The sequence below is a fragment of the Gracilinanus agilis genome, chromosome 5 (assembly GCF_016433145.1).
Source record: "Gracilinanus agilis isolate LMUSP501 chromosome 5, AgileGrace, whole genome shotgun sequence".
In the NCBI taxonomy this organism is placed as follows: domain Eukaryota; kingdom Metazoa; phylum Chordata; class Mammalia; order Didelphimorphia; family Didelphidae; genus Gracilinanus; species Gracilinanus agilis.
In genome coordinates, this window is record NC_058134.1 from 308,677,575 (window position 1) to 308,692,970 (window position 15,396).

Sequence of the window (15,396 nt, forward strand, 5' to 3'; positions counted from 1 at the left end):
CAATAAAATGCAACAGGAAGAAACAGAAATTCCAATTAAAATTATTACAGAATGTAGAAATTATTTGTCTTCCTACCAAGATGCATACAAGAACTCTATAAATACAACTACAAACCTGTGATTACAGTAATAAGCCTGACCAATTGGAGAAAAACATTGCTCATGCATAGGACGAGCCAATATCATAAATATGGTAGCACTACCTAATTTAACTACTCAGTGTCATACCATCCAATTACCAAAGGATTACTTCACAAGCTTGGAAAAAATAATGAAGAAATCTATATGAAAGTAGAGAAGGTCAAGATCTCAAGGGAAATAATGAAGAGTGGGAATGAAGAAGGCTTAGCAGTACTTGAATCCAAACTAGAATAGAAACTAATTCTTGGAACTGGTGATAGCTAAGCAACGGAGAGAAGGATCAGTGGAATGTGTTAGGTACACAACATACAGGCACAAATGTATCCATCTAATATTCAATAAGCCCAGACTTCAGCTCCTGGTAGAAGTAATCACTCTTTGACAAAACTTCTGTGATAGTCACAAGAAATTCGATTTTGAATACCACTCTACAATTTCTTATGCCACCTTATAAGCTCCAAATGGATAGGTGATCTAGGTTTAAACGTCAACTCACAAAACAAATCAGAGGGGGAAATTACCCATCAGATATTTATGGCAAGAAGGAGAGTCCGTGACAGTGATAAAGAGGATCACGGAAAATTAAATGATTAATTTGGGTTACGTAAAATTAAAAAAGATTTCACATAACAAATCAAGTTAAAGTTAAAAGAGAAATATTTGCTGCAGGTTGCTCTTGTAGAAGCCCGAAAAAGTTCCTAAACAGTGTCTGCCCTTTGGCCCATCCCTACCCCCAGAGAGATCAAAGTGGGAGGAAAGGAACCACACGTACAAAAATATATCAACAGCAGGTCTTTTTGTGGTGGAGAAGAACTGAAATCTAAGGGGATGCCTATCTATTGAGGAATGGCTGAACAAGTTAGGGTATGTGATTTTGATGGAAGAATATTATTCTGTAAGAAATGATGAAGGGGGCAGCTGGGTAGCTCAGTGGATTGAGAGCCAGGCCCAATGATGGGAGGTCCTGGGTTCAAATCTGACTGTGGACACTTCCTAGCTGTGTGACCCTGGGCAAATCATTGAAGTCACCTAGGCAATCCACAGTACTGATTCTCTGGTGGAAGGTAAGGGTTTTAAACAAAAGAAATGGAGAAGTTTCTATTTTAACCCCAAAGCAGTGTGAGCCATGGGAGTTGATGGGTTAATGGAATCCTGGGGTCGGGTGGGATCTGCTGAAGGGAAATTGCTTTGGCTTCAGTGTGTAGGACAGACTGGGTTGGGGGCAGACCTAAGGCTGTTACAAATGAGATGTGACGAGGGCCCTACTACAGGCTTGGGCTGTGTGAATGGAGTGAAAGGTGTCCGTCCTTGAGGTAGGCAAGATTTGGCAACCGACTAGATACACAGGGTAAGGGGGAGCAGGGACCCTAGGAGGATGGCAGTGCCCTCAACAGAAAGCAGGAAGTCTGCAAGATGGGGAGGAGTACCGAGTTCTGGTCTGATCATATGGACGTGTCCGTGTATCCAGGATGTCTAGCTGGAAATGTGTCTGGGGCAGTTTGGCCAACTAGGTCTGGATGCAGAGATCTGGGAGAAGGTTGGCTAGGACCACGGGGCCTGATGAGGCTGCCAGCGAGATGGGGAGTAGAGAAGAGGGCCTGAGCCAGAACCGTGGTTGGACCCAAGAGTTAGGGGGTGTCGTGTGCAGGGAGAAGGAGAAAGCACGAAGCAACCAGGAAAGAGGCAGGGACTAGAACCTCCACAGTGTCCAATGGAGCAGAGGTTGAGAAGGCTGGGGACTGGGGCAGGGAGGGCCATGGAATGGGAAAGCTGAGAGATCATCGGTCTCTTTGGAAGGCCACTTTCAGGGAATGAGGAGCTCAGAGAGCAGGCTGTAAAGTTGGAGAGGAGAAGGAGAAAGGAGACTCTTGGGTAGGGAAAGCTTTCTCAAGCAGTTTGGCTACGCGGGGAGGGAGAGAAGACAGCGAGCTTGAAAGGGCCATGCGGTCTAATGAGACCTCTTTAAGGAGAGGGAAGACTCGGGCATTTTTGAAGGCACTGGGCAAAGATCCCTTGATGGGGAAAGGTTGAAGGGTTACACTCTGCCTGAGAAAATGGCAGGAGGAGATGTGGGCAAGTCGGGAGCCTTACCAAGAGGAGTCGCCTCATCTTCAGAGGCTGGAGCAAAGGAAGAACAAACAGGAGGAGGATGTCAAGGGGTTTAGGGATGAAGAAAAAGGAAGAAGGAGTTCCCCAGAAGGAGGCTCTCGTTTCCTTCGTCCTCCAGCTTCTGTAATGGGAGCCAACACCTGATTAGACAAAGCCTCCTGAGCCACCTCCAGACGCCAGTGTTGTGAGGATTATTTAGGTATTCGTTTATATCTAGTTAATGTGGACCTAGCAGGAAGGGCTGGAGAATTCCACATGGAATGGGGAAGCAGGAAGTGGCTGGCGCTCTCTGAGAAGGACTCCATGGTGGGAGTTACAGGCAGTCACTGATTCCCTGGGAGACCTCAGAGCTAGTGGATTTGCACCCTGATTCCCTGGGATCCTGGAGTGTGGCGAAGGTTGGAAGCTGAGGACGTCTATCCTGCACAACAGCACTGAGCCAGGAGCGATCTGCGATGTGGTGGCCAGCTTGCAGGCTCCTCTCCCTACTGGGCTGCTTTGGACCATCAGTCCTGGAGGAGTTGGTTCCTGGCATCCTGAAAACATCTCTGGACTCTACTGTGAGGATTCCCACTCCAGGCCTGTTATTCTCTGGGCCCTGCCTGGCTTAGGTCTTAGTTTAGTCCTTCCTCTGCCCCTGTGGTTTGCCCTTAGCTTGTTAGTGTAGAGTCCCAATTCCCATCCTTTATTATTGTTTCCCTCAATTAAACTGTTATAAACTTTTACCTTTTGCTTGCCCTGGCCTAGGTGGGCTGAGAGACTGCTGGGCCTACCTGCCATTCCTGTTGATAGTTAGCTCCTTGGCAGTAAACCCTGGTCTCCCTATCCTGGTTGGTCCTGTCCATCTGACATTCCTGTTTCTCTCACCCCAGTGTGAACCCACAAATAATAATAGTTAACATCCCGCCAATCCTCCATTACACCAGGCAGGGCTCAAAAGCTCCTGTGATAAAATAAGGACCAGCCACTGGCCGGCTGACAGCGCTGGCCTTAATTTGTTCAGAGTGCCGTGGCCCTTATCCTTTCTGCCTTTCTCTCCCATGTGGCCTTGCTGGCGTTCCCCCTTCTGCCCACTGAGTCACACACACTGTCCTCACCAGATTTCTCTCTTCCTTCCCTTCCTGCCCAGCTTCCATTGCACAGCTGGCCCGCCCTAGCTTTGGGGCCTGCTCCTTGACTTCCCATGATCTCCCCATCTGTTCAGCAATCTGCTTTTAGGAAGATCACCTGGGGCAGCTGGGGGGTGGGGGGAGAGTCAATGAAAGACTCCTGGCGGGGAGACGAGGCGGGGAGACGAGGCGAGGCGGGCAGCAGAGCTGGCTCCAAGGACTTGAGGAGGATGAGCGCTTGTCGAGGCTGGGTACACAGAATACACTTGGCCATGCAGGACGGACGGCAGGCCTCAGCCAGCAAAGGAGGCGAGAAGGAGCAGCTTGACAGGTAGAGAAGAGGGTGTATCAAGGATTGCTAAGGCCGGAAGAGATCTTGGCATGTCTGCAGGCAGCCCAGAAAGAGAAGGGAAACCAGTGGGATGTTTGGAAGGGCCACCCTGTTGGAGGGGCTGCTGGAGGGATGGCAGCCAGGGCCTCTTCTGAGACTGGGGCCCAGGGGGAGGGGAGGGAGGGGGGGGTGCCGCCAAGGTGAGGCCATGGCTAGAAGAGCCCCAGCTTCTGATTATCAGCACCCCGTGTTGAGCTGGGTTAGGAGGGCCTGCCATCAGTCTCAGAAGCTTCCACGTGGAGGGCCAGTGGGGCATCTCCAGGGACCCAGGGGCACCCCAACTGGCCAGGAGTCAGGGGTGTGGGGGCAAGTGTTTTCAGCCTCAAGAACTCAAGGGCAGAAATTTGGATAAGGGACGGGCTGGCCTTGGAGTGGCCATGGGAACTGGATGGTTTCTGAGGGAAGAAAAGGCCTTGGAGGCTCTCAGTAAGAGGTGAAGGAATCATGGCACTGAGCCCCTGCGGCTGAGCCAGGGCCACCAGCTGCTGGAAGAGAGGACTTGGTCTGGTCCTGGTCAAGCCTGCAGCGCGGGGCACCGCGTGAAAGGAGGGTTCTGTCGGCCTTCTGTCCTCGGTGCCCTGGACTTCCTCGGGGGGGCCAGCATACCTTCCCTAGAAAGCAAGGGTCTGAGACTCTTTAGGGTTTTTTTCTGGGTTAAGATGGCGGCAGAGTAAAAAGCAGCTGCTTAACCTCTCCTAACCCACTCATACAGGACTCCTCAAGAGGACATAAAAACAAATCCAGACGAACGAAGGAACCCCACAACAGGGCGCAGCATTGAAGGTACGTGGAATCCTTCGGGGCATTTCCATGCTACGAAGGGGTGAAACAGCTCTCACTAGAGCACGAGCTGAGCAACCCCCTCCCCCACCCCACCTACAGGGCCAAAGCCAGCGCACAAGAGTTAGAGCAAGTTTGGGGCACCCATTAAGTCCTTGGCAGCTACCTGGCATCACCAGGGCCTGCTCCTGAGAGCAGCAAGACTTAAGACCCCAAGAGGATAAAGAACATACGGACTTTGAACACAGACCCTGAGCGCAGCCATAGACATGGATCCTGAGCACAGGCGCAGACCTTGAATGGGGACCCAGTGCAGAGGGGTGCATGACTGTGGAAGCAGCGCCCTGAGACTCTTAAAGGAGCTTCAGGCAGAAGACTCTTTAGGAGTTCAAGCTTGGGTCCCCCAAACTGATAAGAGATATCCCAGACCAAGACCTCCCCTTTCACCCCCTACCTCCCAAAAGACAGGCCTTGCTTCTAGGCATCCCAGAAAAGAGTTTTGGACTCAGGGACCCTCGGTTCAAATTCCAGCGGGTCTTTGGAAAATGAGGAGTTTGGGGGAGCCCATCTTTTCAACTCTTCCCTGGCTGTAAGTCCTGTGGCTAAGCAGTCAGTTCTTTTGGGGAATAACTCGGGAAAATGCTTTGTTTGGCACCGAGTCAGCATGATAGACTTTAGCGCAAGGCCACTCAGGCTCTGGTTCTGGGCCAACTTTGGTTTAGACGCCCTATTGAAACGCATTTTGCTCCCCTCACCAAATATGGCAGGGGCTAACCGGTCCATGTTCTCCCTTCTTGGCTTCTCCTTCATGGAGCTGTTTCCTTCTGCTCTACCACATGGTACTTTCTTAAGGATATACGGTGCCTTTTAGAAAACGGGATGCTCCTTTGAACTTCTCTTCTGTTCTGTAGCTCGCAAGCCCCCACTGGTGTGCCTCCCTTTATTCTAGTCTGCCAGCCTTTTTTTTTTTTTTAAAATAAAGTAATTTATAATGGCAAAGCTAAGGGTACGCTTGAACAACGGCGGCATGGACACAATTACAAAGGTAAAAACATTCACTGAAGTGACATAATTAGAGCAACAGCAATGTTGGGGCTCCCCCCCTAAATCCGGGGTCCATTCCTCCTCAAATAGCATCTGTGAGAAAACCCAGGAGAGTCCTTTTCTTGAAAGAAAATACACTCTGCCATTCACACAGATAAACATTAAGCAGACGGAGACAAGTGGGGCAAAGGAGAGCCAAAGCAAACGGTGCCTGGCATCGGCTAGACCCCTAATGTGTATTGATTGCTTACTGAAAAAATGAGGTAAAAAAACTATGGAGAGGAAGGGAGCAATTGCCGTTGGGATCCTGGGAAGACATTTCCCCAGATGGTGGGAGCTGAGTTGAACCTGGAAGGATGGGATGTTCCCTTATGGCTGATCAGTCAACAAACATTTCAAATTAAAAACATTCTTTTCAATTACCTGAAGCCTTTTTTCTTCCCCTCACACTTTCCCCACCTCCCAGATCGCAAGAAGGAAGAGTGAACCTTTGTAACAAGTATTCCCAGGACAGGAAAACAAACGCCTGCGCCGGCCATAGCCCAGCACTATCTTTCTCAAAAGTGGATTGGCTCTGGGGAGGTGGGGAAGTGGGCTTCACCCTAGACTCCTCTGGAAACTGCTAGAAGCAGAGTGAGTAGAACCCTCCAGCCTGGAGTTCAAATTCAGCCTCAGCCTCTAAGTAGCAATGTGACCTGGGCAAATCACTTAACCTCTGCCTCAGTTTCCTCAAGCATAACATGGGGATAAAAATAGCACCTCCCTCCAGAGTTGTCGTGAAAATAAAAGATCTTCTGTAAAGCACTTGGCACAGTACCTGGCACGCATGGTAGGGGCTTGCCCTAACTACTGCATCACCCAGCTGCCTTCTACTTTGGCTTATTTGATCCTCAAGACAACCTCACAAAGAAGGGAGTACAAGCGTTGTTGTTGCCATCAGGGTCACACAGCCGGCAAGTGCACAAGTCCACATTTGAACCCAGAGTTCTTTCCCACAACCCTCTCTGGCTGCTGGGGCTGGAGCCGGCAAGAGAATGGGGGAGAGACTTGCCGAGCACCCTGGCCCCCTTCCAGCAAAGCTCAGCCACGTGAGGATCAGGGCTGGGTTTTTATTTGGGCTTGGCGTTTATTTTAGCCCATCGGAGCCATGGGGGCTGCCTTCCCAGAGGTTCTTTGGGAAAAGTCATCCTTAAAGGCAGTAATGGGGCAATGAACCCCCCCCCCCCATGGCCACCACCACGTGGAAACAGTGACTTAGCTACTCTGATGGGCCCGAGCCAAGCCATTCCAAGGGACCTCTGGAGAGAGAGCTGATGGAGTCTGACTATATATTAGAGCAGATTTCAAAACTCCTCCCTCCCTCCCTCCCTCTCTTCCTCCCTTCCTTTCTCCCTCCCTCTCTCCCTGCCTCCCTCCCCTCCCTTTCCTTCTTCCCTCTCTTCCTCCCTTCCTTCCTCCCTCCCTCCCCTTTCCTCTCCCCAAAGTGATTAATATGATATTGGTTATATGTGTGCAATATGCAATACATATTTCCATATTCATCATGTTGTAAAATAAGGTACATATCACACATACAAGAAAATATACATAGNCCCCCACCTCCAGCCTCAGAGCCTAGGAAGCAGCCCATCACACTCCTCTTCTCCCCTCCCCCACACTACCCAGCTCCATCTACCATCTCTTTACTGGAAAGCTTTTTGTTGTTTTTAAACCCAGACGGAAGACTGAGAAGGTGGCTTTCCCTCCTCCCCTGCCCTCCAGACTGCAGACATTGAGCGTAGCGTCTCTGGCTGTCTTTCCTCTCACATTGGCAGGGAGAGGCTGCCAAGAAGATGGTCTTCAAGGCTGCCTTAAAATTCAGGGAGCCCTTCATATTACAGAGGGGGAAACTGAGGCCCAGCCTGAAGCATATGCTGTGGTTTTCCTTGCCACCCTCCCAGGAATTGTACCCATTCTTTCTACCCCTTCTTTGGAGAGTAGCAATGTGACAAAGAAGATTCATGAGAGATCCCTTACTGGATATGTGACCTTAGGCAGGTCACTTGACCTGGACCTCAGTTTCCTCATGTGGAAAGTGAGGAGACAGATGAAAATGCCCCCTAAGGCCTCTTCCAGCTGTGGACTTATAAGTCCAGCTGGCCTTGGCCAAGTAATGGTACCTCTTAAGCAAGTCAGGCAGCTGGACCATATGCCGAGTTTCCCTTTCCGTCCCCCCAGGAACCGCATCCCTTCTTTTCACCTGAGCCTTAGAGAGGAGCCTGGGTCTCAGTTTCCTGATATGTCAAACGAGGGGGCTGGCCTCTGAGGCCTCTTCCAGCTCCAGCTCCAGCTCCATCCTGGACCCTCTGACGCCAAAGTGAAAGATGAAAAATAAGAGAAACGAGCCCAGGGAATGTATGTCACTGAGCTCCCCGCTGAGGCTGGGGAGGACAAAGCCCAAGCCTATAATCCCCAAGAAATGTTCCCAGTTCAGAGGGGGATCAGTAAGTGTGGCAGCTTTCTTGGGAAGCAGCGTCGGGATGAGAAATCCTGGCTGCAGACACCCTGGGGCTCCCTTGGCTGACAGGTGCCAAGGGCCTCCCCGGCCTCGCCAGGATTCAGGAGTGCCAGCAAGGGCGGCACTGCAGTTGTCGCTAGGGCAGAGGCTGGCCCCTTCCCAGCCAGGACGCTTTCTTTGATGGCGCCTCTGTTGGAAACGGGAGAAAACGTTGGAGTTCCACTTGGGGCATCGTTTGCCTTCTGCTCTGCGGATGGACCACTGGATGGGCAGATGGACAGACGGATGGATGTGGGGGGAGGGGTTGCACAGCAGGAAAGAAGTCCAGTAGAAGGCTTGGAGGATTAGACGCGTTACAGGAGCACAGTGGGGAGAGCTTTTCCAAGCCGTTTGAGGCTCTACGTCCCAGTACAGGCCGGGCACGATTTCACAGGCCCTTTTCCGAGCCCTGCATCCTCTTACCCTCCTCCATCTTCCCAGGAGAAGAGCGATTTGTTTCACCATTGCGCATCTCAGGGCCTCCGTTTCCTGCCTTGGACTCCATGACCTCGAAGAGTCATCCCATCTCTTAAGTCCTAGGAACAGTCTAGCTGGAAAGGACCTTCAAGATCCATTTATCCATCCGTCAGCTTGCCTGCCTAGCTTTCTATTCAGCTCTAGACCAAATCCTCTCTCTCTCCAGTATCTCTGTCTGTATCTTAGAAGGGTGTTGATCTACATGAGTGGAAGGAGCTTCCATACTGGGAGTTCCTCATACCCAGCCACCCTCCACTTCCAGGTATTCAGAGAGTCCTGTTAGTTTCTTCTCCCTCACTTGACTAGGAGGTTCCACAAAGGCTGTGACTGTGTCTAATCTCAGCCTGGGAGTTTGGCTTCATAAATGTTTGAATGAGGAAATGATGATGACGATGATGACGACGATGACAATGATGATGATGATGATGACAATGACGATGACGATGATGATGACGATGATGATAATAACGATGATGATGATGATGATGATGATGATGATGATGATGATGATGAAACCCCTGCCTTCTGTTTTGGAATCAGTGCTGTGTATTGGTTCTAAGGCATAAGAGTGGTGAGGGCTAAGCTATGGGGGTCAAGTGACTTGCCCAGGGTCACCCAGCTAGGAAGTGTCAGAGGAGAGGAAGTTATTTTTTTTAAACATTTATTAATATTCATTTTTAACATGTTTACATACTTTATGCCCCTACTTTCCCCTTCACCCCCCACTCTCCCGCCACCCATGGCTGACACACATTTCCACTGGTTGTAACATGTGTCCTTGTTCGGGGCCTATTTCCATATTATTGATAGTTGCATTGTTGTGGTCGTTTCGAGTCCACATCCTCAATCATGTCCGCCTCAGCCCATGCATTCAAGCAATTGTTTATCTTCTATGTTTCCTCTCCTGCAGATCTTCCTCTGAATGTGGGTAGCATCTTTACCATAAATCCCTCAGAATTGTCCTGGGTCATTGCATTGCTGCTGGTAAAGAAGTCCATTGCATTCGATTTTACCACAGTATATCCGTCTCTGTGTACAATGTTCTTCTGGCTCTGCTCCTTTCACTCTGCATCAGTTCCTGGAGGTCTTTCCAGTTCACATGGAATTCCTCCCGTTTATTATTCCTTTGAGCACAATAGTATTCCATCACCAGCAGATACCACAATGTGTTCAGCCATTCCCCAATTGAAGGACATACCCTCCTTTTCCAGTTTTTTGCCACCACAAAAAGCGCAGCTATAAATATTTTCGTACAAGTCTGTTTATCTATGATCTCTTTGGGGTACAAACCCAACAATGGTATGGCTGGATCAAAGGGCAGGCATTCTTTTATAGCCCTTTGAGCATAGTTCCAAATTGCCAGCCAGAATGGTTGGATCAGTTCACAACTCCACCAGCAATGCATTAATGTCCCAATTTTGCCACATCCCCTCCAGCATTCATTACTCTCCCCTTCTTTCATTTTAGCCAATCTGCTAGGTGTGAGGTGATACCTCAGAGTTGTTTTGATTTGCATTTCTCTAATTATTAGAGATTTAGAATACTTTCTCATGTGCTTATTGATACTTTTGATTTCTTTATCTGAAAATTGCCTATTCATGTCTCTTGCCCATTTGTCGATTGGGGAATGGCTTGATTTTTTATACAATTGATTTAACTCCTTGTATATTTGAGTAATTAGACCCCTGTCAGAGTTTTTTGTCATAAAGATTTTTTCCCAATTTGTTGTTTCCCTTCTGATCTTGGCTACATTGTTTTTGTTTGTACAAAAGCTTTTTAGTTTAATATAATCAAAACCATTTAATTTACATTTTGTAATTTTCTCTAACTCTTGCTTGGTTTTAAAGTCTTTCCTTTCCCAGAGATCTGACAGGTATACTATTCTGTGTTCACTTAATATGTTTATAGTTTCCCTCTTTATATTCAAGTCATTCACCCATTCTGAATTCATCTTGGTGTAGGGTGTGAGATGTTGATCTAAACCTAATCTCTCCCATATTGTTTTCCAAATTGAGGAAGTTATTTTTGAAAAGAATTTCTCTGTGTTTTTTGTTATATTAAATAAGAACATCCTCATAGACAAAGAGCAGAAAGACAGGGCTGGGTACAAAACCAGCTCTTTCTTACACACAGCTTTTTTCTTGTTCTTCCACCCCTTCTGTGCCCCCCCCCCCAGTTTATAATGAATTCAGTCAATTCTTTTCAAAGCTGTCCTGCTGGTTTGGGCGTCTCTCTCTGAACTTCCCTTCTGTGGTTTTTTGAAAAAATGCAAATCAAGAACTTCTGGGTAACTAAAATGCCCGGGCCCAGCCCTCTCTTCCCTTTGCCCTTGCCCCAGGATTCCAAGATGAGGAGATGAAGGAGAGCATGGATGGGCCAGCCTGGCTGCCTGACAAGCTTAGCACATCTGGACCCAGCCTTTATTCGTTCAAATGGGGAAAAGGAGACTCTGGGGAGCTGACTCTTGGCCACCAACCTGGCCCCAGACATAGCCAGAAGCCAGTTAGGTCAGCAGCATCCTTTCTCATGGTCTACTCTCTCCTGGTAGACAGGGGCCTTTGGCATGGCTTATTGGAAAGAGGCTGGATGAGGAAGAGGAGAAGATACAGTCTTAGAGCCAGAGGGACCGCAGAGGCAGCCACACATACAATGGTTCAGCCTCCACTTGGAGAAGTCTAATTGTAGGGAATATCCCCCTCCATAGATCTGGAATCTGACTCTCTCTGTCCAGACTCCTTCTTGCTCCCAGCTTGGCCCCTCTGGGGCCCAGCATTGGAGTCTAGGCCTTCTACACAATAGCTCCTTGAAAACAGCAAACCTGTCCCCCTGGAGTCTTCCCTTCCCCACCTGAGCATCCTCAGTCCCTTCAGCAGACCTTCAAACAGACATTCTAGAGCAGTGATGGGCCCCCTGAAATGTCCTATCCTGATGCACCCACATGATTCCTCATCTGACGAATCCAATGAGTAGGATACGATACAATGAAACTTGGAAAGAGTTGCCTTAGAAACAGACTGCCAGAGGAGCGTTTCCTTTCCTTTGGCCCCTCTTTCAAAAGTTGGCCCATCACTGGCCTAGAGGGAATGACAGGTGTAGTCAAAAGATCATTGTGGGGAAGAGATTTTTTAAAATGGGGATGGACCTGTTTGTACCAAAATATTCCCAGCAGCTCTTTTTCTGGTGGTAAAGAACTGGAAACTGAGGGGTGTCCCTCATTTGGGGAATGGCTGAGCCAATGATGGTATATGACAGTGACGGAATGCAATTGTGCTCTAAGAAACAATGAATGGGATTTCAGAAAAAGGTGGAAAGACCTCCCTGAACGGATGCACGGTGACACAAGCAGAACCAGGAGAGCACTCCACGGAAACTGAAGCATTGTGGGACGGTCAGATGTGACAGACTTGGCCATTCTTGGCAATATAACGATCCAGGCCAATTCTGAGGGACTTGGGACAAAGAACGCCCTCCATCCGCCTCCAGAGAAGGCACTGCTGGAGGCCGAGAGCCGATGAAAGCAGATGATTTGTCACTTGTTTGCTTGGGTTTGGGGTTTTGGTTTTATGAGATTATTCACTTACAAAAATGAATAATGTGGAAATACGGTTTGTGTGATAATAATACACGTATAAGCCAGGTCAAATTGCCTGCCAGTTCTGGGAGGGGGCAGGGAAGAAGGGAGGGAGATAATGGGATCATATAACTTCAGAAAACATATGGAAATTTGTTATTACATGTAATTGGCAAAAAAAAAATTCCTTTTTAATTACAAAGCGAGACAAAAAAAGATCATTGTAGGGGAATCTGGGTGGCTCAGAGGATTGAGAGGGCGGTCCTGGGTTCAACTCTGGCCTCAGACACTTTCTACCTGTGTGACCCTAGGCAAGTCACTTCCCCCACACACACACTTGCCTAGCCCTTACCGCTCTTCTGCCCTAGAACCAGTGCACAGTGTTATTCTAAGGCAGAAGGTGAGGGTTCAAAAAAGCAGCAGCCGCCGCCGCTCACTAGGCTCTAGGTTAGGAAGTCCGGGGTCCCCAGGACCTGGCATCTCGGGGGCGGGAAAGGCACCCAGGCTGGAGCCAAACCGGGCTGAGGTCTATAGTGCTCTGTTCTTCCCGCTGAAGGTCTGAGTGACCGAGAGCTCAGCACCACCTCGGGGAGCCCAGCAGGCACTCTTCTCTCTCCGATGGCGATTGCTCCCTGTTCCTCCTACACTTTCATCACTCTGCCATCCAATTCCCCTCCCAAGCCACCGCCCTTCCCTTTTCTGGGCCGAAGCTTCCTCCCCCCACGCCGTGGTCCCCAGGCATCTGCTCGCCTTCCTCACCCTCTTCTGGTTTCAGCTTCCACTGCTGCGAAGCCGCCATCTTGGCTCGACCTCTGCCCTATCCTCTTCTGGACACTTGTGGTTCAGTCATTTCACTCTTCGTGACCCCACTTAGGGTTTTCTTAGCAAAAATACGGAGCGATTTGCCATTTCCTTCCTCTCCAGCTCATTTTACAGATGAGGACACTGAGGCCAACGGGGTTAAATGACTTGCCCAGGGTCACGCAGCTGCTCTACCAGTGTCTGGGGCCATACTTGAACTCAGGGACGTGAGTCTTCCTGATTCCCCACCCCGTGCTCCATCCACCATTCCAGCTCCCTGCCCCCCCCCCCCTGAGCCCCCCCCTTGTGGACGTCCCTGCCAGAACAGGGTACCCGCAGAACAAGGCACTCGCCTGGTCCCTCACCCGGTCCGTTCGGCACCTTCCTCCCCGGAAGAGCTCTTGTACACGGGGAGTGGAACAAACAGTCTGTGGCCCGGGGCATTTACAGGGCACCCCTCACCCTCACAGGGGCCTCCCTCCCTGCTGGGTTTGCCTTGCGTGGCTGTGGCCGTCCTCTTATTCGGTCGAGCCCGACTGCACAGGCAGGAGCGGGAAGGAGCCTCCCGTGGCCTGAAGAGCTGAAATGCTCCCCCTCATCCCCCGGGATGGGGAGAAGCAACGGACCTGGGCTTTCCTGACTGTCCCTCCCCGCACGGATCCCATCAGAGGGCTCTGGGAAGTGGCCGTCGTTGGTAGCCGAGGTGGGGCTGCAGAGGCCTCCACCTGTCTGGGAATGCTCGGTGACGGGTTGGTTTCCTTCTTCCGCAGATCCCCCGGTTCTTGTGGAAGGCCTTCCCTGCGGCGGGAGACCATGGCCAAGTGGCGGGCGGGCGAGCCGAAGTGTTTGAGAGGCGTCCCGAAGCAGAGGCTGTGCGCGCTCTCCACCATTCTTTTCAAGCTCATGTTCCTCGTCTCCATCATGGTCTACTGGATGGCAGAATCCAAATACAAGGACCGGTCGCCCAACTTGCCTCGAGAGGTCAAGTGCCCTCCGGCCTTTCCTTCGGGCTCTCGTCCCGTCCTGGGCGAGCCTCCTGGCCCCCCGGGGGACATCTTCTTTGTGGAAACTTCCGATTACACCAATCCAAGCTTTCTCTTCACGTGCTCGGTGGAGTCGGCCTCCAGGACTCACCCGGGGACCAGGATTGTCATCCTCATGAAGGGCCTGGTAGGGAGGAACTCCACCCTGCCCAGGCACCTGGGCATCTCTCTGCTGAGCTGCTTCTCCAACGTGGAATTCCAGCCCCTGGACCTGCCTGGCCTTTTTGAGGGCACCCCCTTGGCCAGCTGGTACACCTCCATCAACCTACTCTGGCAGCCCTACCTTCTCCCTGTCCTTTCCGATGCCGCCCGGATAGCCATCATGTGGAAGTTTGGGGGGATCTATCTGGACACGGACTTCATCGTCCTTAAAAACCTGAAGAACCTCTCCAACGTCCTGGGCACCCAGTCCAAGCATGTGCTCAATGGGGCCTTCCTGGCCTTCGAGCCCAGGCACGAGTTTATCAAACTATGCATGCAGGATTTTGTGGATCATTACAACGGCTGGATCTGGGGCCACCAAGGCCCCCAGCTCTTGACCAGAGTCTTCAAAAGGTGGTGTGGCAGTAAGAGCCTGCAGGATCGCCAGAGCTGCCGGGGCGTCCGCGCCCTGCCCCAGGAAGCTTTCTACCCCATCACGTGGCAGGACTGGAAAAAGTACTTCGAGGACATCAGCCTCTCCGAGTTCCACAGGCTGCTGAGGAAGACCTACGCCGTCCACGTGTGGAACAAGAAGAGCCAGGGGGTCAGCTTCGAGGTCACGTCCAGGGTGCTGCTGGCACAGCTCTACTCCCGCTACTGCCCTCTGACGTCCGAGGCCATGAAAATGTACCTGTGAAGAGCTCGGCTGGACTCCGGCTTCCCGCACTGGCTCCACGCTCTCCGCCATCTTTACAGAAAGGAGCATCCACCATGGAAGGTCCATTCGGTGGGTAGGGCAGGGGAGGGAGCTCGGGTTGGGCCGGAGACCAGAAGGGATGGACCCTCCTGCCGGCGTCTGCTCCGCCTGTCCCGACTTGGTAGCCATCCACCAACGAGGACTGCTGAGAGCAGGCCGGAGACGCTGGGCCAGCCTTGAGGCAAGGGAGCCATTTGTCAGGAGACATCAGAGGATGGAGGCTGGGCCAGAGACTTCGGGAAGAGGGAGGCAGAGTGGCCAGGGCGGCGGTGGCGGGCCAAGTCTTGAAGGTCAGAAGCTTCTAGGGGGCTTCTTTCCACTCTCCCAGCTGTCCCTGAATTTCGAGTTGGACGTGACTTCTTCAGCTCTTTGAGCACCCGTCTTGGAGGTTGGAGCCCCTAAAGGGGAAATACTACCCCCTGTCCTACTCCTGCCCCCCCCCACCCCATGGGGTCAAGTCATGAACTTGGAGGGTTCTTGAGAAAGGCAGTTGAGA

At 50.9% G+C, this 15,396-nt stretch overlaps 1 protein-coding gene across 1 annotated transcript; it reads left to right on the plus strand.

Moving 5' to 3' along the window:
• Window positions 1-13,772: 13,772 nt before the first annotated feature.
• A4GALT (alpha 1,4-galactosyltransferase (P blood group)) lies at window positions 13,773-14,928 on the plus strand. The gene has a single exon (XM_044679297.1). The coding sequence runs from the start codon at window positions 13,773-13,775 to the stop codon at window positions 14,838-14,840; it is 1,068 nt and encodes a 355-aa protein (XP_044535232.1). The 3' UTR covers window positions 14,841-14,928.
• The last annotated feature ends 468 nt before the right edge of the window (window positions 14,929-15,396 follow it).